Below are 25,193 nucleotides of genomic sequence, written 5' to 3'. Positions count from 1 at the left end.
GGATCTAACCCTTTTTACAAGTTTGTATTTCTCATTAAAGTCATCAGAACATAAGAAAAGCTTGAGAGATGAGACTAGAGGTCCATCTAGTTCACCATATTGTTCCACACAGCAGCCAACCAGTTACCCTGGGAGGCCAAACGAACAGGGCATAGAGGGCTTCTCCTCTTCCAACACTGGTATGCACTGGAATTCACAGTTTTGCTGCCTCTGTATATGCAGGTTCGAAAAAGTCTGTGGCAACACAGGTTAACCAGACTGGAGTCTGTAGCTCTAAATCCAAGAGAAGTGATCTGTGCAGCACCATTATAGTGTATCATTCTATAAGCTGCTAAGATTTTAGCCAACCACAGCTGTCTGTGTCATCCAGAAGGTAATACTGATGAATCATGTTTCTTAGGAACCATCCAGAAACTAGTTGTGCCAGAAACAATACTAAAGGTAGAACTCCTTGATGAACTCCTTGATGAACACCACTTCTTCACATGATACTAGGCCATATCCCAGGTCAGCACCTCCTCATTTGGTCACCAAACATTTGACTAAACGTTTGAAAAGTATTCTCTGTGGCTATGTTCAGATATCCCTTTAAACAACATTAAGCCAAAATATGCACAAACTGAGACTAGTATCTGGAATATATGCGAGCATTAGAGGAAAAGCTGAAGGTATAACTGTAGAGGAGGGAGGAGAATCTGGAACCCCAATCCCTCAAAACCTTGCCCTCCCTCATTTTCTAAGCTCTCTTAGGGACCTGAACAGGAGGATTTCTCCTTTCCCCTTTTGCTGCAACTGATGGCATTCAACTATTCTCAACATCCTGTCTCATCAGGCTGGGCTCTTCCTAGGTTTTTTCCTCCTTATGGTTAAATTCTATCTTTCTGCATGACTGCGGAGTTCCCTGACTACCTTTTCTTAGCCATTTAGCTTCTTTTATCATCCTCACAGGGATCAGACATAGTGGTAATCTAAAATATTTTCCTTTCCTCAAGGTTCAGGATCATAGGTCAAAGGAAGGACTTTAAGTATGTTGTGTAGATTTGTTGGGAAATATGGAATGATTATATGAAAAAAGGGAGGTTAGAAAAGAAGATGGTGTTCTTCTGAATCAGAAGCACCGTAAGTAGTAATGTAGCAGGGAGAGGAGATTATTCGAGGGTAATTTTTAAAAATCTACCTATAGGGGAGGGGAGCGGCCATGGCTCAGTGGCAGAGCATTGTCGTGGCACACAGAAGATCCACGTTCAATCCCTGCCTTCTCAAATTAAATGAACCAGCCAGTCAGTAGGTGATGTGAAAGACCCTGGAGAGCTGCAGCCAGTCTGAGCAGACAAGATTAACAGCGAAGGACCAATGGTCTGATTCGGCAGAAGGCAGCGTCATGTGAATTCTGTCAGTAAAGTTTGCTTTAAATCCTGGCATACAAATATGCTCATAACTCATGAGACTGTTTCACACAGTACATTTTCTCTATGGGTATTTCAGCATTAAGAAAAAAATATATTCTACTGTGTAAAGATCACATATGCATTTTGGTAGATACATATTTGCTGGGAACCCACTACCAGTTGCAGATTCCCCAAAATGAGCATACCTGATAGAAAGAGATTTATGCGTAAAACAGCATGCACTGTCTCCCCTCCCCCCCCCCACCACACACACACAAGGCTTAATATCCAAACCTCAACAGGATGATAACAGCCTCATTTGCATGTTCCATTTACTTTCCTTTGGATAACTGGTAGCTTTGTGATTTGGGAAAAATACTTTACTTTCAATGAAACATTTAGACTTGGTGGCTTGAAAACTGTGGTCATTTGTCAAGCACTGAGAAAAAACTTGGAAAGGAAGGGGGAAAGCAAAAATGTGCCAAAACATCCTTGCTAACATTGCTGCCAAACTTCCTCAGAGTGTACACATTTCATCTTCCAAATGCTGACCCTTCCAACACATAACCTGGTCACAGACATGCAACTCTAAGAATATCTTTTGAGGAGACTGGCTGGTTTGCATTATGAAACATTTATTCTGAGGGGTATTTCCCATTTCAGGATCACTATTTATGATGCTTGGAGGAAGGATAACAATGTGATGAAGGCAACAACATTTGTAAGGACCAAAATGAACAACTTCAAAAGCGATTGAGAGACCAGAATCCTTAATATTTGTGTCCCAGCATGCTATCCCAGCATGTCCCCACTTTCACTTGTACAATTCATACACTTACAGTGTAATCCTATGCAGAGGTATTCTTGTACAAAACCACTGAAATCAATGGGCCTAGACTGGAGCAACTCTGCGTAGGATTTCATGTTATAGGACAATGATTTAAAACAGGTTACATCAAAACTTGCACAGTCAGATTTAAAAGCACTTTCAGACAGTGCTTATTTTGTAGCGGTTTACAAGTCCATTAAAAATGATGTAGGAGAGTCAGCTGTCCCTACTGGATTGCAAAAATTGTCTAAGATTAACATGACATACTTTTTAAAAGTTAGAACAAAAAAAAAAACCGAAAGGAACAGTGTAACAGCCAGGATGAGAGCAGTCACGAGACAGGTGATGAACACTGACAGTGTTAAAAGATATTACGTTAAGACTAGTATTTTTAAAAAAATGAGATACTAATTTCAGCAGTTAAAATCCCTGCTATCAGCAGTATCTAAGAGTCCTGCAAAGAACTGGACAGTAAGGTCCCAATCAAGAGGGCTGTTATGCACTGAAGAGTTCAAGGAACTTCTGAATAAACAATTGTCCTCGTTCACTTCAGTGGAAGAGCCAACGGCTGCATGCATCTCTCTTCCCATGCATGGAGCTGGCTTAAGGGAGCTTGCAGCTGCAGTACGTATACTAGAACTCACCTGTTTCCTTCAAAGACAAGATACAAATGTTGGAGGAGCAGAGCTTTGTCATCTTTCCCTACCCTTTCCTGCAGGATGCCAATTGCAGTGATACTTCTGTCTAAAAAACTGATTGTGTTTATTTCAAACTTCACTTTACCCACAGTACGGATTCCTCAAACAGTTCATCAGCTCTGATATACATTGCTCCACTGTGCTAAGTAAACTGTTCACATTCCAACCCTACAACACAATCCTAAACAGAGTTACCCCCTTCTAAATCCATTGAAGTCAATAGGCTTAAAAGGGTATAATTTACTAGGATTGCACTGCTAATATTGCCTTGAGCTGCATCCTGATGTAGCTATTGCACAAATCTCCTATGCCTTGGCTTCCACAAACCCGCTCACACATTCACCCAAGCATTCATTCTTGTGATTAGTGCCCTGAAATAGATTTGAATATATCTGTTCTCATGTTCAAACATCATTCACTTAATGCACCTTCTTATTTCCTCTTCTTTCATCTCTACTATATAAGACATATAAAGATCAACTCCTAATGGGATACCCAAGGCCACCTTCCCCAAACAACCCTTCAATATTGAGACTAAGCCTCTTGGACCAAGGGTCCTTACTTTTGTCAAGAAAATTGGGACCCAGCAGCATCACCAGTATACATCAGTCAGGTAAGAGAAGACATGCTAGCCTCCTTATTCATTTCTACAATGGAAAACGGAATAGAGTAAGCCAAGAGGTGGGAAGGAGATGACTCTTCCAGAACAGAATAGATAGAGAGTTCAGGAGAAGAAGACGGGGAAAAATAAGGGGAAGGGGGTGAAGGTTGTCAGAGTCTCATTTAGCAAAGATTAAGGCACGTGAACCATCTCTGAGTATGAAAGCCCAGAAGCAAGTGAGGTAGCATTGGGAAGGCCAGAATATTATCCTTTGCCAGGACAATACATCAAGTGTACAATAAAAAATCAGAACCCTTTACACAATGAATACAGTAAAAAACATAACATAAAACAACATAAGAAATACAAGAAGATATACTACAGCTACCACCAACTCCTAATCAACAATGCAAAAATCCCTATCAACAGAGTGGGGCTAGGATTATACTGGCACATTGTTATTTTTTCAGTCATAGAGATTTTGAAATTATTCAGATCAATGAAATGACTGTATAATAAAAGGGGAACACAAAAGAAAAGCATTTGCCTTCAGAACCAAGATGGGAGGGTCTACCTTTTGCCAAATAGGATCACATCTTGAACATGTCTTGTAGTGCTGGAAGCCAGTTTATCCTATGTATTTTGTATTTCCATTTTTATTGTATTTTTAATTTTCTATTTGTAACTGCACTGGAGCATTTAAAGAGTCGTATATTACATATGACAGAATCTCACCAAAATGAAAGCTTTACAAATATTTGGCCCAGTATGTTAAGCAGCTGCCCCAGTTAACCAACTGAGAGGAAAGAAGAATTTTGAGAACTGATCATGTGTACACCCATGGGATTGAAGAACAGGTGCCAGATGTAGCCAGGAATGAGCCACGTGTGTGTCACTGCGCTTCAATTTGGTGGGTATTACAATTCCATTCTGTTGCCACCATCATAAGTCTGGACTGCTGACACAGATGGGAGTAGCAACAAGAGCTTCAGCACCGCTTTCCTTGGTGGATGTTGACCACATACTTGCTGACACTGGTCTACCAGGCTTGCAAGAACAATTGTTCATAGGGGAGTGAGCAAGCGCCTGAGTTCAAATCACACCCTAAGCCCTGAACACACTGGACTGTCTTCAGCAAGTCACTATGTCTTGGTCTCAACATCCTGTCTGTTAAATGGAAATAGTTCAATATTGGTATGGGGACTTAGCACTACTGATAAAGCACTATTTGTACATCAAGAGCCAAGTGGAAAGGATTTTACAAAAGCAGAGAAAAGAAGATTCTCTTGTAGCTGAACTCATCTGCCTTGGGCATCCCTAACCATGACATAATGTGAGTTAGCAAGGATGGATTCATTCTGAAGGAGCTGCATTTATTTTACAGCCTTGGATGAGAAGAGACCGTTCTTCCTGAAAGCTTTTGCAAACCTTTCCTGCTAATACAGCAGTCTCCTTACCAAAGAAAGAAAGAAAGAAAAAAGAACTAGGCAAACCGCCATAATACTGACCCGGGAAGGAATATTTCAAAAGATTGGTTGCAATTTTCTAAAAATAATAAAAGCCATACATATATATTAAGGTAGTTTCAATGCCTTCCTTGCTAGCAGCCCAGGGGTGAGGTGTTCCTGGATGGTTTGTAACAAGAGCCTCTAGACCTGGTGGGAACCTGGCAAATTTCACCTTGAGCAACAATCACAGCTTTTTAAATAAACAAAGTGCAGGGAGAAAGAAGGAGAGCAACAGAAGCCCCCCCCCCTTCATCATCCAAATGACTTTCAAAGAAGATTCGCATCAGACAGGACGGAAAAGTAGCACAAACCGCAATGTTGTTGTAATATAATAAGAGTAGGAACAAGCAGCTCTTACCTTGGCTTCACATTTCTTGTGACAAGAGAGGTTGCAACCTGTGCAGGAGGAGAAAGAAGAGTGAGATGGAGGAGAAGTAGTAAAAACAAGAAGTCTTTGGTTCCAAACTGAAACATTTATGAACTGGGGAAGAAAAGGGGCCTCACCCAGGAAAACGGAAGCAGGGCAAGAAAGAACAGATGAGCAAATCCCCCCCTTCAAAAAAAAAAGAAGAAAAGAAAAATTAGGTGGTGTTACAAAAGGAGCTGCTTCCAGGCTTTTTGAACGACTCCTGCAAGAAGTGGGGGGGGGGGGAGCTACACACCACACGCAAGAGGGAGGGAAGGCAGAGGGAGGGAAAAAATAACCCTCTCGGCACGCTGGCACCTAGCCAAAGATAGCCCAAGCTGCACAGGTACGGCAAAGCGCGCCAGCCCGCTCCAACAGCTCCAGTCCTGGGGATAATACTAAGCACATTGTTTGGGAGCTGCCTGCCAGCCCACTGCGCTGTCAGAGGCTGCCCTGAGGCTCTGCATTTTTTCCCTATTTCCACCCCCCACCTTCCGTGACTAAACTTTACACACACACACACACAAAAATGGGCTGAGCCCTCCCTCTTTTGGGGAGTCATGTTTCTAAGTCGTTAACTCCAGCAAGAATGTTGAAAATGTACAGGCTATGCTCCCCTCCTCAGGAGGCAGCATCACTTTACGGTTATATGAATTTGGAACAGGACCAGGAGAAGAGAGAGCTGGGGGCTGCTCCTCACCCCTTCTCTGGTTCAAAAATCTAGGTTATGAAACAAAAGGATGCGCTTGCTTGGCCTAATTTTCCCAGCCGACGTCACTTTCCTTTCCTTTTGTTCAAATTCTTGCTGTGAACAGTCAGCAAGCAGCAAGATTATTATTTTATAATGTAAAAAGGGTAAAGGTGCAAGCACTGAGTCATTACTGACCCATGGGGGGGACGTCGGATCACGTATAATGTAGGGACATTTATTATGTAGGGATATTAACAAGGGCCTGGTATGTTATCAGCTGAAGAACCTTGGTGGTAAATCATTATCGTTCCCATTGTACAGATAAAGAACTGAGGATGAAGGAACAGAACTTGACATAGGCTAACCACTAACTGCTTCAACCCAAGATGCAGTTTTGCAGTACAATCCTGAACAAACTTACACCCTTCTATGCCCATTGAAATCAATGGATTTAGAAGGGTATAATTCTGTTCAGGATTGCACTGTTAGTCTACTAAATCAGCTAGTTTTTAAAAACCAGCTTAATAGGCATTATGCCAAGAGCTCAACTAAAGAAGCTGGTTTAAAAGCACCAAGTGTGAAGTTTTGGCTACCAAAAGAAACAAAACTTCTGCATTATGACTTCCATAGAATCTGTGCATACAATGCAAAATTCACCATTCCATGCAACCAACCTACATGTCAGGGTCAACTACAGGTCAGAAAATTCCTGGACATTTGGGGATGGAGCCAATGGAAGGCAGGTCTTGGAGAGGGAAGGGACCTCAGCAGGGTGTAACTCTGGGAGATCTCCAAGCTCCACTTGGAGGTTGGCAGTCCTAAACCAACCCCATGGTCATAGAAGACCAGCTGCAATTTTGTCCCAAGTCCTGCTCCTGCCTGAAGGCATCTTCGTCGTTCTTCCCATTCACTTGCGTTATAAAACAGAAACAAAGGGGGGCAGCAATGCAGTAATTTCTATTTACTTTACAAAATCATTTTAATTAGAACAATCTTCAATAGCTGAACACTAAAGCTGGTAATATTTTAACTAAAAACCAAGCATAAATTCTTACTGCTCAGGCAACATGGTCAGGCTTTATTGCTGGGTGGGGATTTGAACCAAAGTCTCACCGGCCCAAGTCCAACTCTCTATCCCTCAAGCCACAGGCTCTCATTTGGAACGAAAGCAGAGGGACACTTTTAAGCAAACTATTCACTAAGGTTATACAGGTAAATATCCTTGCTATTTTAAGAATGGAAGGATGAGAGAAAGGTCAGAGGAAATGCTGTTTCACTTAAGCTGTCTTCCCCATGCTTGAAACTTCTAACATTTTAATTTCATTTAACCCAAGAAACAGCAAAATCAGATTCATTCCTTTTGCTCATCTTTAAGATTCTGAGGGTGTATTCAATCTGCCTAACAGTAGGGTAGCTGCGTAAAACACTGGAAAGGGGCTGCGTGTATTTAAAAGTACATTCTCTAAAATGTTCCAGTCTGGAAGAGGAGGAGGGAGCCTTCATGCACATAACTGTAAACACATTTGTGGAATTTCATGGGGATGCCTCACATACAGGAGAACACAAAAAGGGCCCAAGTGCCACACATGCTATCTCCGCGTGCCTTCTCCAAACCTTGAGCTTCTATTAGAGTCACTTCCCATCAGTCATTTCCCAGCACCTCCCATGCTGCCCCTAGGTCGACCTAAGCTCTAGAACCATGCATACAGGCATTAACTGTTGGAGCCTATGAGCAGTAACAATTCTGTGGGGAAACAGGAAAAGCTGCAGAATTTCATTCATGTGTGAAGCAATGCGGCTGCTGAAATCTCAGAAGCCAGAAAAGTTGATAACTAAAATTTACAAGACTCAGAGACAGCTCCATTCCCTTTACCACTACTAGCAACTCCAAAATAAATTATTCAAAGTAATAAATACTAGAGACCAAGTAATGCCAAATAAGAAAAATTATGCATGCTTGCTCAATTCACACACCACAGAAGTTGCAGAATCCAACTTTTCTTGGCATGAAATTGTTGTTGTTGTTGAGTGTTAGAGCAGAGTTATCAGGCCATCCAAGATTTCTTGATCTGCAAGCCAAGAACAGGTTTGGACTAAGGCAGCAATTGCCCATATGATGCCCATGGTGCTTGTCAATGCAGCACCCGCTTCTTTCTTCCCGAAGTATCTCTTCTGAAAAGTAAAGAGCCAGTCCTGGCTTTCCTCCATCTTACTGGACTGGAAGGTGCTTCTGATGAGCCCAGGAGTCATTATCACCTTAGTGTCTGCCTGAAACAGACATTCAGAAACAGCTGCTTTCATCATAGGAGGATGCTTGCCAGAGCCTCCCAACATTTTACAATTGGCTCCAGTCCCCATATCCGTGATTTGAGGATTTTCTGTGGCCCACCAATGGCAAATCATTTCTTGTGGTGCTCACTACCTATTCTCAAAATTCCAAAAACATGCCCAGGCTCTGCCTAGGGACTTCTAGGCTAAAGGGTCACCACTTGATACCCACAACCACAGTTTGACTGTTCAGAGAAAAGACCGAATGAGAACTTTGTTGTTCCGTTTCCTAGAGAAAGTAGAAAACATGCTTCTTTTTAAAAATTAACCATTTTAACAGGAGGTTTTTGAATGGCTGTGAGGGGATGGTCCTTAATTTGACTCCAACAGAGAAAGAGACCAGCAACTTCAACCAACTGCAGCCTAGTACAAACAGAGTTATATCATATTTCAGGCAGAGCTTTGTGGATTATCAATTATACATCACCAATATGAGCCTGCCAATGAACTCTGATTGTCAATCAGGGCCTTAAAGTAATGGTTATTGGTTACATAAGAAGGTCCTTTTTCAGCAATTTCCCCCAGACTCTGGAACTCCCTCCCTTGGAAGGCCAGTCTATCTTCATCATGTCTGCTAGTGCACAGTGAAGACATTGGGGGCTGGTGTATTGAGGAAGGTATTTGGCAAGCTGGAGAATTAGACTGCCAGCTGCTACTCATTCACTATTAGCTTCTTCTGCAGTCTTTGCTTCTAAAGTTTATATGGTATTTTTTGTTTTATGACTTAACTGTTTTTATTGTATAACTTTTTTAAAAGGCTGTCAGATGCCTTAATTATTCCAGTGATAAAAACTCAGGGAAGAAATGTATAAATAAAATCATTACAATACAACATGCACGTTCAAATACATGTCACCATCTGGATCATAATGGATTTCTAGGGAGGCCTCTCATCAATGAATAAGTTGTCTATCCTACATACAAGTATTTATTTGCAATTTCTTTTTTTAATGCTAGCTGATCTGTGCTTCAACAGAGGAGCAGTTAATAAAGTTGAAATTCCACTGCTTTATTCATTCATTATTTAAAGTGCTGCTTCACTGCTTTATTCATTAAATTCAAAGCAAACTTTGCCTTCATTAAAATAAATCAAATGGAGTTTACGATAAGCAAATCCTTATAAGGAAGGCCAGTCTGTTTATCTGCACATTTCAGGTAGAGAGCTGAAAGTAAGAGAACAACTATTTACCTAAAGCCACCTAGTGAACTTGTGGTAGAGGGGAGATTTAAACCAGTAATTTTCTAGCTGTTCCAGCCCTATACTATTCCAATTCATTTTAAAAAATAATCAAAATCCTACAGTTTGGTACATAATAAGGGCTTTGTTCACATTACGTACTTAGAGACCAGATGATGATGGCTAAATCAACACAGAGGAACCCCCACAGTCCAATATAGCATTTCTTATTACATTCACAATAGTTTTCACTACACTTTTCTTTCGGCGGGAAAAAGCCTCCATTGCAATGTAACTCTTTCCCCTGGACATGGTCCATATAAGATACTGACTTTTATTACAGTTGCAACGATACAACAGGGTGTCAATAGATATCAACTCCTGCTTTAATCTTAGTATGTGCGGGTTTTTCCCCCCATGCATGCCGATTCACCCCTGACTGGTATGTGGCCCTTTGGAGATCAGTCTGCAAAAATACCTGAGTAGATCTGCATTTCCACCTAAACATGTATCACCTTAAATTTCTAAATTTATGCACTATGAAGTCCCATTCCTTCTATTCACCCACCCCAGCCCAAAATTTTGGTGCAATGCCAGCTGAGCCCTGGGTTGGGTCAAGTTCAATCACCCCAGAGCGGTTTACATTGGCAGCTGAAGCCCTTGCCAGAAACAGCATCTGTTACTTTGATACACAAGACAACCATTGTTCTTAGAAAGGAAAGGTTACAGGAGCAGGGGCTCAGTGTACAGGATATGTTACCTTTGCATTTTTAGGCCAAGATTTGAACAGCAGAGAAAACCTGGCATATCAACGAGCAGGAGGGGGATCATTGCTGAGGGTTGGGGGATCTCCTCACCCTTCTCTGTCCTTTTCCATGGTAAGTCTTGGGACAAGAATGCAGCCAAGCCCAGACTTGTCAACTACACTGTTGTGGAAATAAGCTATCAATATCTAAGCTGATCTGCTTCTCCTCTAGTTTTTAAATCTTATCACTGCTTAAGTTTGCCTTTGTTCTCAAAAGTTTTATCTAAAATACTATCAAATGTTTATTCCTTTGTTATGGTTAGCTGAACAGTGTGACAGGCAGAAAAGGTAAGCTGTACAAAGGCTGAGCTGCTAAATCAAACTCGAGCACCACGAACAAACAACTGCCCTCATATGCAATACAAGGTTTATATGTTGGCTTTGCAACAGACTCCCTGCAAGTCACTGAATATTAGAAATGTACAAATGGAACAGAAGAAATAAGGCTTGCAAATTTACTCAGAAATCCCACTAAATTCAGTGGGGCAATCTTTAGCAACCTTGGCTCTCTTGTTCAACTCTTAATATACAAATATTAAAGTATCTGGCCTTGAGGCCTTGCCTTTACTTCCAACATGAGCCAAGGAGTAGGGGACTTTGGGGTCCAGAATTATTAACTCACACTTATTTTAATTTATTACTTTATCTGGAAAGTTAAACTGTTCTAGAAAATGGCAATACAAGTCCATGCTCTGTTCGAGAATCTCTCAGTCAAGGGCCCTGCCCCAAACATCTAGCCTTTCCAACACTTGCCTCCCACTTCTTCAGTGCATCAGCAATTGATTTTAATGCTAGATGCTGGCCTGGTTTAGGACAGAATCAGCCTTGGTTGCCCTGAGAGACAGTCTTCCGCAGAAGAGTGCATCTCTGTTCATTCTTCTGGACCTCTCAGCAGCTTTTGATACCATCAGCTATTGCATCTTTCTGGAGAGGCTGGCTGAGTGGGGAGTGGAAGACACTGTGGCTCCAGTGCTTCTGCTCTTAGTCGGGTGACCAATTCCAGAAGGTGGTACTGGAGGACTGTTGTTCAGGCCTATGATATACATGATACAGAGTCCTCCAGGATCCATCTTGTCTGTCTGCTGTTTAACATATATATGAAGCCAGCTAAACAGATCATTCACGGAACTGAAGTTCAGTGCAACCAATATGCACACCACACCTGGCTCCAATTCTCCTTATCAGCTAAGCCAAGAAGGTCTGTGGAAATTCTGAATAGGTGCCTAGAAAAGGTAATGGATGTATGAGAACCAAATGAGGGCAAACTGAAGCCCAATTCAGGCAAGACTATGGTGCTGTTGGTCAATGACAAAGTGGCTCAAGGACAGGGGAGTCAGCTTGTCCTGTAGGGGTTGTACTCCCTCTGATGGGAGCAGGTTCATAGCTTGGGGTGCTGCTGGATCTACAGTTTCAGACTCAGGTTTTTCTATAACATGTAGCACTTTTTACCATCTTTGGATCATACATCAACTACTGCCTTCCTTGAAGAGAGTAATTTGGCCACAGTGATCCAAGTTCTGATCACATTCAGCCTAGATGACAGTGATGCACTTTACACTAGACTGCCTTTGAAAAGAGTTTGGAAACTTCAGTTGGTCCAAAAGTTAGCAACCAGGTTATTGTCAGAGGAGGAATAAAGGGATTGTATTACCCCACAGTTCAAAGTGCTGGTTCTTCCCTTTAAAGCCCTCAATGGCTTGAGGCCAGCGTACTTGAAGAATCACTTCCTCCCATATTGTCCAGCACTCAAAGGTTAAAATTCTTTTCTCAAGCCCTGATATCTGTGTCTCTCCTTTCACAAATGAGAGTGATGGCAACCAGAGGCAGGGCTTTTTCACCAGTCACCTCATCTTTGGAATGCCTCCCCCACGATGATCACCTGGTACCTTCGTAGCCATCAATCTAAAGAATTGTTTTTTATTTTTTTAACCTTATTTTCTTTCTTAAACATTTTATGATCTAATTTGGCCCATTGATCATTTTTCTACAGCATTTTAGACTCCTCTGTGTGTATTTTATGCTGTTATGCCCTGGCTGTTTTAATGACATCGGCTTGTTTTTTAAGCAGCTTTGTTTTTAATGACTTTTTATTGTCTTAATTGTAAGCTTCCACAAGTGGGTCACTGGAAAGATGGCATAAACATTTCCTAAATAAATACATGGCTACAGACCAGTGGACTCCACAATCAGCTTCCCACGTTACAATCTCCACAAGAAGCAGAGAATTTCATAGAATTCTTTTATAAATGCTTGCAGCCAAGCCACCCAGATTGTTCTCTTTTCCCTCTTAATTACCCAGTTACCCACACTACCAACACCCCATAACTCCAAGTTCCATGACAAGGTTTCAAAAGTCAGAATTATGCAGAATAGCCTCCTTTTTTTCTAAGGTTGCACTATTTAGTCAGATATATGTTCCACTGATTTTAATGGGACCTGCTTCCCAGTAAACATACACTAACTGGAGGCCTGCAAGGAATCACATTAAGGGGGACAATGTGGAAATGCACCCAAGCACCAATATGGAAATGCACCCAAGCACCACAATCCCCCTCCAGGATTCTCTAAAATTCTCAGGAGCTTGAGCGGGATGATTTCACTATCCTGCTTTAACTGACACTGAAACTGTTCCACACTCCTGGAGCATATTCAAAATCATAAGATCACTGTTTAGGCTCCCCCTCCCATTGGGGTTAATTTAAAAAGTCATGCTTTCTGCCAGCTTGGGAAGTCCTCCAAATTAAGGGTACAGAACCTTACCTTGATTGTTGATGGTCTTTCATTATTGTATCACAAACAAGTAGGGACAGGTTTCAAACAAAATTTTGCCAAACAAGGACCAAACGGTCTACAGAAACCTGATAGATAACAACAACAATGCAATTTTAATGAAAGTGCCAATGCAATGAGTGCAAAAAGTGCAAGGTAAGTATTCCAATATATTTACTCCAAAAATACTAGGGACTATCCATCTGTATACATGTAGCCCCAATGCATGGAATACAGTCCATACAACACAAGTATAATAACATGCATATAAATACAAAGTTCGTCTTTCAAAATGTACAGTTCCAACAGGTTGTTTCTTCTATCTTGCAGGCAAACCTGCCAATGAAGGGCAAAGAAGGTTCGACGGGAGCCAGAAGGTCAACAGGGAAGCTCCTGGGCTGTTGGCAACGGGTGCACTAGCAATTTAGACAGCCCGTTTCACTGTGTATTGCTTTATCAAGCCATTCCTCTATTGCATCATCTTCTCCAAACATCATTTTAACCAGCATTGGTAAGTTTCTTCCTGAGTCAACTGAGAGATACAGTTATGGGTGCATAATTCTATATAACCCTATCTAAAAAATCCAGCCACCCCATCAGCTGAAGAACAGGTATGCAGAATAAAATACTAAACAAGCACAACAAAGAAGTTCATTAGTTTCAGTTTTAAATAAAAACTGATTGTTTTTATGGAGCATCCTTCATAACCAACCTAAATCCAATTGTTCAGTAGCCATTTCCCCTTTCTCTGCCTATCATGTATGCTTGATTTTTATTCCTTTCCCCTCTCCTCCAACATTTTTGGGGGAACCAGTGATGGCCAGTCACAGCTTGGAAAGACAACGTCAGACAGGAAGGATAATAACCCAGTTCACAAATACACCAAAACTACGACCAACCCAGAAAGTCAGCAAATCAACATGCACATCTCAATGTCACCACAAAGCTGAAACGCTCTTGTGTTGTGCACAATCCCATATAGTTCTGTTATATGAACTGTACAGATCTCTAAACTGGATTACTTTTTCATCCTTTCCAACAATGTAGTTGTAAATTCATCCAATGGCATGGTGATAACTGGACTGGAATAGGTCTCCGTTAGGGAGACAAGCAGGATGCCCCAAACAAATAAACGGAGCTTGACCTCTTCAGAGCTCCATGCATTATGATAAGAGGCATCTTCTACAGCATCATCTCCAGTTTGCAAACTGGAAAAACAGTTACTGTTGCCCTGATACATACTAGCAAGAAATGGTTATGCGGCTACTTTAAATACCTACATGAGGGCAAAGGGCTGTTCCATGTGTCAAATTCTTCATGCAGCAGTAGTAGGAATATAATTGCATATCATTACAAAAATAATTCTTCACATGCAGTATCTCAAATTGAAACTATCACAATTTTCTCCATGCCAATGCTAACCTTGAATGGGTTTTTCAGGGCTGAGAAACTAATTTTAGCAGCTGGTGATGATGATGATGATGATGATGATGATGATGATGATGATGATTTGGTGAGTCAGAGACTGGGCTGCAATACTGTAGCCTGCAATTTGATCACAGGGCAATACGCCTAAGAGGCACTCAAACACCAGCATGTACCTTGCTTTCACGTGCTCTCCTCTTAGTCTACTGTAAAGGTGGACCGCCACAGCAGAGCACGGTCCTCTCATGCTAGGCCCTTTTTGGTTCCTTCAAAGACAATGGACTTCCATATGCAATTGGAACTAGCAGCAGAGGAACATGTGCTCTGCACCATGGAGGACCAACTATGCAATGGACACGGAGGAATCCAAGCTGAAAGAAGGTACAGAATCTAAGCTGTAGTAAGTGTATGTTTGCCCTGACAGTTACCTGTAAGTTTGCACCAATGGAGTAGACAGCAAGACTGAAAGGCCATTTCAGGCGGGTAAAAAAGTATGGAAGGTTAGGTTTAAACCCCTCCCCTTCTTTCACACTGCAATCTTGAGCTGAACTGGGGCCTTGCTCTTTTAAAGGGGGAGGAGGAGGGGTGATCCATTCACGGAACTCCCACATCACGTCTGGCATGGCCGTCACTTTAGCAGCTGCTGGTGATACTGCAGACTCGGTGAGTCAAAGACCATCCTGTTTGTGCTGCAATATTATAGCCTGTATCTTACTTCCAAGGCTATGTACCCAAGAGGCACACAAATGGGAGCATGTTGATAGGTTCAGAGAATCCAAATAACTGGATGACTGCCAAGAGGTTGTCCAAATTCCCAGAAGTGCCATAGTCCAAAAGGCCAAGGAGAGAAAAGTTGCTAAAAGAAGCAGCCTCGTTCCTCTTGAATTCCATTTATCCTTGATTAAATTTGTTGGTTTCTATAGCATTTTAAGTTTGGCAAAAGTATTACCATTCTTATCTAGAAATGCACTATTATGGCCTCCTGGGAGAAGAAAAAGCACTCTGGAATTATAGGCATCTGAGAATTTCTCCACAAACATTCGTATTTGTTAATAGTTTACTCAAATTAAACTCTCATTTCTGATCCAGTCCAGTCTCTTGTAATGTACTTAATGACTAAAAAATGTTTGCAAATAAAGCCAGCAGCTATTAGCTCTGAAACAGATCAGGAAGCAACAAATGGTATTTGGGGGTCACATGAGACAAGGCATAAACAGGTAAAATACAGGAAACCAGTGCCATTTAGCAGATATAGTGTTTGATCTGGGCATTTAAAGACTTGGATTCAAATCCTTGTGTTGCAACAGAGTCACTAAAGGCTGACTCTCACTTGCATGTTCACCACTGGAAGACAACAACATTGAATAACAATAATAATTAGTATTTACAGAGCACTTTCAGTGTTCCAAGCACTGCAAAAGCATTACCTTGTAATCTTTACAACATCCCTGTAATGCAGACCAACATTACCCTCATATTGAAGATGCAGAGGTGCTAAGGCTGAAAAAGAATGCATGCAGAATGTGGCAGAAGCATGATCTGAACTGGCAACATCCTGGTTCAGTTGCTTAGTTACTAGGCTCCAGCAGCTCACAGTGACTATGTGTAAATTGAGCCATTCAGATGTAATACTACTAACAGAAGCTTTTCAAACATAAATCTCCTGAAGACAATGCCATCAGATTTCACATCACTCAGCTGATGAGAACTAACTGTGCACCTTCACATATGACCTGGTTCTTAACGGGGCAAGCCACTGTCCATCAACAGAGACTTAGTCTAACCCACCTCACAAGAATGTTGTAAGGATAAAACAGAGGAGACAAAAATTATGTAAACCGCTTTGGATCCCCATTGCGGAGAAAGGTGAGGTATAAATGAAGTAAATAAATAAATGAACCTCAACAAGTCAAACAGATCTATTATATATATAATTAGGTATGTATGTATGTATAACAGAGGAAGATGAAGAAAAAAATGAGTTACAAATATTCTGCCAAGTTTTGAATTATAAATGGTTAATTAAAGATGATGATTACGAATTGTACCAATTAACATGTAAGTTAAATAAATAAATGTGACCGACCGACCAACCAACCTTGGTTCCTCCATCTGTAAAATGGAGACTTATCTCACTTGGGTGGGGATGCCAAAGGTAAGGGCTGTAAAACTCTGCACGTTTAAAAGTAGTGCAAATCTGAAAAATGATGAATTATCACTTCATTCAGCACATGATGGGCTTAACCAAGGCATCCTTTTTAATATACAGATTTCCACATTTTAATGAGAAGAAGGGAAGTCCGGCCTCACCAACCTTTTGAAGTTCTTTGAGAAAGTGAACAAACATGTTCATAATGGTGACCTGGTATGTATTAAAAGTTGGCTTAACAAATAATCTGAGAGTAGAAATTAATGGACAGTTCTCTCAACGGAGGGACACAAGCAAGAGGGTGTCACAAGGATGAGTATTTGGGTCAGTGTTATTTAACTACTCATGAAGGATTTTGAACTGGGGTTGAGCAGAGTAGAGGTCACGTTTGCTGATGACACAAAAAATTTTAGGATGGAGAAAACCAAGGCTGATAAAGAGCTCCAGGAGGCTCTCCACAAATTGGGTGAATGGATAACAATGTAGTAAATGAAGTTCAGTATGGGTAAGTGTAAGGCGATGCATACTGGAACCAAAAATCCCAACTTTAGGTATATACTAATTGGGTCTGAACTTGCTGAGACAAAAAAGGCAAACTCTGTTCTGGAGGTTATTAGAAAAGAGACTGAAAATAAAAAAGCCAAGATTATAATGTCCTGTATATATCTATGGTGCAGCCTCATCTGGAATCTTGAGTGCATTTTTCTCCACCGTATCTCAACCAGGACATTGCAAAGCTGGAAGAAATACAGAAGAGGGCTATCAAGCTGATTAAGGGGTTGAAGCACCTTTCCTATGAGGAAAGGCTGAAGAGTCTGCAATTTTTCAGTTTAGACAACTAAAGGGGGACATGATAGAAGTTTACAAAATGATGCACAAGATACAGAGAGTGGACAGAGATGACTTTTTCTCCCTCTGCCCAAAATATTACAAGTCAGGGGCATTCAATGAAACCGATGGGCAGTAGATTCAGAATGGACAAAAGGAAATAGTTCTTTACTCAATGAATGATTAAAATGTGGAATTCGCTGGCAGAGGATATAGTGGTGACCACAGGCACAGACAACTTTAAAAGGGGATTAGACAGATTCATGGAAGATAGGTCTCTCAGTGAATACTAGTCATAGTGACTAAAGGCAACCTTCATATTCAGAGAAAGTAATCCAGGAGACTGCATGAGAGAAAGGCCTCGGCCTCTATGTCCTGTTGCTGGGCCTCCAGAGTAACTGGTGGGCCACTATGTGAGACGAGATGCTGGACTAGAAGGACCATTGGTCTGCTCCAGCATGAATCTTCCTATGTTCTTAGAGTTGCCTACCTCCAGGTGATGGCTGGAGATCTCTTGGAATTACAACTGGCCAAAGAGGACAGCTCCCCTGAAGAAAATAGCTGCTTTGGAGGGTGGACTCTATGGCATTATAACCTGCTGAGGTCCCTCCCCTCCACAAACCCAGCTCTTTCTAGGCTCCACACACACACCCCTCCGAATCTCTCAGAATTTCCTAACCTGGAGAATTTCCTGACCATACGGGCTTAATGAGAGTATGACAATTCAAAAGAGGACCATACCACAGAATCAAAAATGTAAGGTAAGAGGAGACACTGAAGGAAGCAGATCTCTGTGAAGCTCCATAGACCTATGATCATCATAAAAACCTAATAGCTACTGAAACAAATATTAATCATATCAATATCTTACGGCCAAACTATGATCGCTCTCCAGTACAATTTTGCTTTGTAAATAAGCACCTACAGAACGCCCCAATTAAGGTCAGATCAATATATTTGTATGGAGAATTCTTTCCTTGCACATCATTTTCTCCAGCCTCAAACAGAGAAACATCCTGCATGCTTTCCCAAATGCAGCAAACAGCAACTCCTGAGGGCATTTTGAGGATAAGAAAATGGGGGAGAAAGCAAACTCCCCTCGCCCCATACTACACTTCAGATCCAAATAAGGACCTCTTCTCCTGCACTGGAGATCCTTTCATGGATCTTCCAGTATCATGTCTTGTTGGGCCTACTTGAACAACCCTAGTCTTGACAATGTGGAACAAAAATTCTAGATTCCTGAAAGATCCAACAGCCCAATTGCTAAATTCTGAAGGAAAATATTATAGTGGCTTGTGAAGAGGAAGCAGGGGAGAGGAGGGAAATGTCACGTAAAGAGCCCCGTGGCGCAGAGTGGTAAGCTGCAGTACTGCAGTCCAAGCTCTGCCCACAACCTGAGTTTGATCCCAGCGGAAGCTGGGTTCAGGTAGCTGGCTCAAGGTTGACTCAGCCTTCCATCCTTCCGAGGTTGGTAAAATGAGTACCCAGTTTCCTGGGGGTAAAGTGTAGATGACTGGGGAAGGCAATGGCAAACCACCCTGTAACAAAAAGTCTGCCCAGAAAACGTTGAGATGTGACGTTCCCACAATGGGTCCGTAATGACTTGGTGCTTGCACCTTTACCTTTAGGAAACTTTCCATCTAAGCAACTGCATACAGTTGCTATATCTCATACAGTTGCTATATCCCCCCCATAGGTCAATAATGACTTGGTGCTTGCACAGGGGACTACCTTTACCTTTACCTAAATGGTCAAATAACTCACTCCTACAGATGGCTATTTTTTCCTACTGGCATCTTCATAATAACTGCTTCTGGGGAGTTAGCAAAAGCTGCAGCAGGCAACCACTTATCTTGCTGTTGAGCACAAGCTGAGAACATGCTCTTAGAGACTCTTCTCAACACTCCAGTTCCTAGGCTGAATGATTCTCCCTAGTTCCCCGCCTTCTCTCACAACAGCTAACGTCTTGAGTCAGCATTCCCCCTCCCCTCCATCAGACCTCGTAGCCAAGGGCTGCCCTCCATCTTCCCTGATGTGGATTCAAACAGCACAAAATACAGGATTAGCTAGGGCTACAGTTGAGGGTTCTGAAAACTTGGGAGATTGCCCCACACGCACACTGTTTACATGAGGGGAAAATGACACTAATTTGAGGGTGATCCCCCTCAAGCAATAACAGCAATGTCTGCATGTGTGGATGTCACAGGGCGGGGGGGAAGAAAAAACTCCAGTCCGAGGTCAGGAAGGATGGCTCACAAACATGGTGGCATCCCTAAGAACAGGTGAGGAGAGGGAGGCTCAAAAGGTATCTGGCTTGCCTCTCCCTGCATGCTTCCTTCCTCCTCACTGTGTATGTGGGAGAGGGTGAGCTATCAAATGACCAGTCATGAAGTAAGGAAGCCAAAGTGTGTGAGAAGGGAAGCCCAAACAGTTCTGAAGGACAATGGATAAAGGAAGTCAAGTTCCAGGTTGCAATGGAAGGGAGGAATGAAGACAGACAAAGATATGGTATGAAAAGCCAGGGCTGGTGGCAAGCACAGAAAAATGGAATTCTGTCAACTTACAAATCCTTGGGCATCCCTCTCTTGTAACAATAGAATTCCATGGTTTACCTAGACACAATGAAGGAGATCCCTGATCAAGGTCACAGACTGTATTTTAATTTCTAATTGCAAAGCAGCCCCTTTGGACTACTCCTTTCAGTGCAAATGTTGTGCTGGGAGAGAGGAGTGTTTAACCCTTTCCTATTACGTCATTTTCAAGATCTAAATCCCCCCCCCACAAAGTTAGTATTAGCTCTGGGTAGGTACCACACCTGAGTATTTTTTTGTAAGTGTGCTATGGGACTGATAGCCCCTCAAAAATGGGGTAGATTTGGATTTGGAAAATAGAATGGAGGAAAGGAGTGAGCAACCTTTTCCCAAAGCCACGTTCCCAATCAAATTAGCAGCACCACAAATTACTTTGAAGGTTTAAACAGTCTGACCACAAATCTCACATATCCTATCTTGTTTAACCCTTAATGGGGTGAGTCAAAGATAGATAAAAAGCTCCCACAGTTCATAATCAGAAGTAATAATCCGAGAAAGGCATAACATTTTAAATTGGTCTGCAACAGTGGGGGGGGGGGCAGATCTTTAAGGATATTTACTTGAAAATTATAGGACCTTTCGAGCCTCTTGTTTAGTTGAAAGGGGACTACGGCTGCTCATGAGAATACTGCTGTTCACAAGTACTAGACATGCAGGCACTGTGCTGCGGAAACACAACAGGTTGGAGAGGACCCTTAAACAGCCTAGATTTCCAAGCAGCGACTGGTGGCTTAATCAGCCTTCAGGCATTCTCTGCCTCTATGGTTGCTTCCTGCCTCAGAGAACACAGGAAGCGAGCATTGTTGAAGTCTCAATAAGCATTTCCGCCCTGTCTGAGACATCGGAAAGCAAACTGTGCACCTGACCAGGTCTGATAAAAAGAACTTGGCTGAGCACATCAACCAAGTTGCTGCCCAGTAACTTCCACCTGATCTCTATCAGCTGTGTCAGACTGACAGTGTGAGTTGCTAGGGTCTGCACCAGGCCACCCCATTCCATCCGGAACACGTGTAGGTGTTATTTGAGCCACGTGCAAGATGGGAATCTATCCCTGCAAAAATCTTCCACTCAGTTTTCTTTACTCACGCTATTGATATAGAAAAACCTTTCCCATGCCTGAAACCATCCTTGCACCTTCTGGTTGGAAATACAATACAGCAACCCTTAATAGCAACCAAGCAAAGCACTATATGAAAGAGGGAAGCAAGCATAGTTATTTTTAACAAAATCTGTAATTCTCTAGATTTATTTTCCTGCTTGAAATTGCTTTGCATTCTCCAAAAATTACTAAGCTGCAATTCACAAACCATTGTGTTCTTGGTAAGGCAGTCATGTGAGTGGTTCAACATGACCGCCGCGTTATGATGTCAATCAACCCACTTCAGGAATATTTGGAAGAGGTTCGAAGTCAGTGTCCTGAGAACTTCAAAACACCCTTGCTCACCAGAGGAACATACTTTGTGCAATCACTCATGAGTTCAGTCTTGAGTTCATACTTTGTGCAATCACTCATGAGTTCAGTCTTTGATCAGTTTAACTTGCACTTACTCAGCTTAAGAACTGAGTCAGGCACCTTTCCAGATGTATAGCAGCCATTGTTGATAATTATGAATTTATTACTTGTGGCCACTTTTGCACCTGCACAGTAGGTGAAATTGAGTCTTTCCATGCAAAGTCATGGCTGATTCAGGCCATTAAAGTGCTCATATCTCAGTTTGCCCTGTTTGCACAGTAGGAAGCCTCATTTAAATGACCTGCAATGGATTCACTGCCTGCTGGGATGCTTTTAATAGAATGTACGTGTTAGTGTAGGCTCCACATGCAAGGCATCCCCTTATTATTTTCAGAGTAAAAAATGATAAAAGTGATATAGTCCAATGATATGAGAGGGAAATAAACTACAACTCCCATGAAGCTGTGTGAGAATGTGCATGCACAAACTGTTCTAGATCCAAAAAATCAGCAGCCCTTAATATTCAAATTTTCAGACTGATTCAGGTTTTTTCCACAAGTTATTTCTATTTTATCTTAATTCTTTAACAATGATGGCAGTGAATAACAGTGGGGGGGGATTGATGCAGTTAAATATATTTCTGTACTAGTGCCGGAGCAGCATTTCTGCGGTGGACATGCTTAATCTGTTTGAATGTGGGCTAAAAAGCCCATTGAATGTTTAACGGCAATGATGATGACACACAATCATGATGCCAACCAAACCTGGAGGTGCTTCTGCATGCCTAGTACAAAGCCAGAGTCTGCACAGAGGTGAGTTGCTCACACAATCTAATAACTTATTTTCAAAATGTTCTAAACACTGTAGTGGGCACACCAAGCAGAGTGAATATGTAAAGACCCTCAACTATTTCTTTATCTGCTTAATATTTTTTAAATTATGCTCTTGCATATAATTTGTAATCCCCAAGGGGAAAGGGACATACAAAACTGAGGTGGAAGAAATTGTTCCTTCTCAAACAGACATCATTCTGCAGCATTTTCTGCAAACTATTAAAAATAATGCCCAGACTCCAGCTGTTGAATACCACTCTAAGGAATGATGCTGCAACTTGCAAAAAAATTCTCCTGGTCTTACTAAGGGAAAAGAAGCTTTTTAGAAAGAAAGAAAGAAAGAAAGAAAGAAAGAAAGAAAGAAAGAAAGAAAGAAAGAAAGAAAGAAAGAAAGAAAGAAAGAAAGAAAGAAAGAAAGAAAGAAAGAAAGAAAGAAAGAAAGAAAGAAAGTCAGTGTCAGGGGTTGGTGGGGTTAAAAGACAGGGTTCTAACGGAACCACAGAATACTGACTGCTGGTCTGAGCCTAGTTGTGTTTTAAGCTATGTGCTTCCCTATATACAGCAAATATAAGGAGGCTAAGAACACATTTTATTGGAAAAAAACAGGGAAGGGGAACATAGACTATCTTGATTCAGTCTAAGACAGTGTAGGGGTAGCAAGACCAGATTTCAAAGGTCCCCAAAAGGGAGGGGGAGAATGGTATGCGGTACTACATATTCACTCAATTATCATTTCAAAGGTGGCAACAACACCCTAAGCAAATACAATTATAGTATCCTTTAGAGGTGATGTTTATTTGGAAGGGCTACTAAACGAGAGGCATATGTTCATGAAATACAGTAAGTTAATTCACATTGTAAGTCCTACTGAAAATGCTGCCAGACCTTAAATATTCATTGCTTCAACTTTAAATCCCACTCAGGAATGAGCACATGGGGTTCAGGCAGCCTCAGACTGAGACCCTGGTTCTACATCCTTGGGGCCATTTCACATGTGATAACTTAGGGCTTCCTGACGTTTGTAGCGTACCCAAGAAATACATGCCATTCCCTGTAATGAAGTGATAGCTGGGTAGGAAAGTAATTGTTCTTTTTTATTTATTTAAAAATATTAAAGTATGACCTATCTCTATAAAATATATTTCAGACAGTTTAAAACAATAAGATAAAACCAATAAAACATGAATTTAAAATGCAGTAACACTGGACAGCGTAAAGAAAATATAGACAGAGGCTCTGAGGTACTACACATTTGTCCTTCAGTGAAGCTTAAAACAGAAGCAATAAATGTTAACAATCTTTATGGAAGTGTTCGGATGTGAATTAACCTATTTTATAACATCTACCACATGTCTCATAGAGTAACCACCAGAATGAAATACAGACTCCAAGGATGGAGCACTTTAGGTTGGCCAAAGTTCTAATCCTGAAAAATCAACAAATATATATAAAAATCTCATTGCCCAGAAGCAGGTAGTATGGTCCCCCAATCTGCCAGTTTGTTCCTTCTGAATAGCCAATCCACAGACTGCTCTCTGCATTCCTCACTCTCAACCCACTCACCCCCCGCCAATCACCTACATCCACCTCCAGTCATTACTTTGTTAAAATAATTCATCCCATCTTTCCTTCCCAGTGCAAACCATGATTCTCAGGAATAACCTGCCTTTGAGACCCTTCACTGCTGCTACATTCAGCACCTTTTCTCTCGCAGTCAGGGGTGAAAGGAAGCCATTACAGGCCGCTACAAAGTGCCAATAAGAAAGAGGCCAAATTTGTACCTCCTGCTTTGAGCCCTCAGTTCCCCAGAAGTAGAAGAGATAGTAGTGGTAAGAAATTTAAGTTATTTTCATCTCTGCTCATAATCCACCTCTTCCCCTTTCAGAGATGCAGGGATTCTAATTCTATACTGAGCATTTTGCATACATGTCCACAAGGAGCTGTTTCTAATCGTCCTGCTTCTGTTTATTTTCTTGAATTAGCAAGAAGATACACCTGAAACTGCCAGAAGTCATATTTGTTTTGCAAGACTAGGAGGGTGGAAAAGTGGCCATAGGAAAGAACACTTTACCACAAGAGCTAATTCATATGCTGTAAAGCAGCAGCTACAAAGGTAGAAATGTAGTACTCTGTTTCTATTTTTGGGGACTGTTCCTATTTTCTGGACAATGTCCTCATGCACAAGATCATATGTTTCCGCTCTTGCCATCTCAGTGAAACATGTGATGTGGCTCTCAGGGACACCTCCCAGTTTAATGGACAAACAGTAAAACTCAGGAGGTGGTGATTTGAAAACAGAAAATATGTGATTCACAACCTTCTTTCTCTGGTCTGAGCTGCAGAAGTAGCCTCAACATCCCAAGTCTATACCTGAAAAGAGACACAGAATTCTAGCGCTTAAGCCTATATCCAGAACTAACAGCGCTAGTGATCCTCAGATATAATGATTTCTGCAGGTTTCTGAGAGGACTCCTAAGCACGTCTAGAAAGAATACTACTAAGGTCTTTGCAATGAGGCTTTCTCCCAGGACAGTATTCTTACTTCCAGGACAGTACTCACACTAGTATCGTCTTTGGTCATCCCCTCACAACACTGGAGGACATTCGGTGACTTAAAAAAAAGTAGTTGTTATATCACTACAGCATAACACTATAATTATACACAAATAAGAGATTTACTTTTAAAGCCGGCAAAAAAGCCCACCAGTGTT

The 25,193-nt window shown here is 41.6% G+C and overlaps 1 protein-coding gene across 8 annotated transcripts in view; it reads right to left on the bottom strand.

Annotated features, from left to right (window-relative positions):
* TNS1 (tensin 1) overlaps positions 1-25,193 on the bottom strand; it is a 390,644-nt gene that overhangs the window by 234,866 nt on the left and 130,585 nt on the right. For 7 of the 8 annotated variants that reach the window (XM_054971388.1, XM_054971389.1, XM_054971390.1 and 4 more), the window contains exon 3: positions 5,383-5,420. In XM_054971388.1, coding sequence (XP_054827363.1) covers positions 5,383-5,420 — 38 coding nt within the window. Of the gene's footprint in view, positions 1-5,382; positions 5,421-5,528; positions 5,570-25,193 lie in introns of those variants that run through there. The other variant, XM_054971397.1, reaches the window with a different exon arrangement.

The sequence above is a fragment of the Eublepharis macularius genome, chromosome 2 (genome assembly GCF_028583425.1).
Source record: "Eublepharis macularius isolate TG4126 chromosome 2, MPM_Emac_v1.0, whole genome shotgun sequence".
In the NCBI taxonomy this organism is placed as follows: domain Eukaryota; kingdom Metazoa; phylum Chordata; class Lepidosauria; order Squamata; family Eublepharidae; genus Eublepharis; species Eublepharis macularius.
This window is presented reverse-complemented; position numbering and strand designations above follow the sequence as displayed.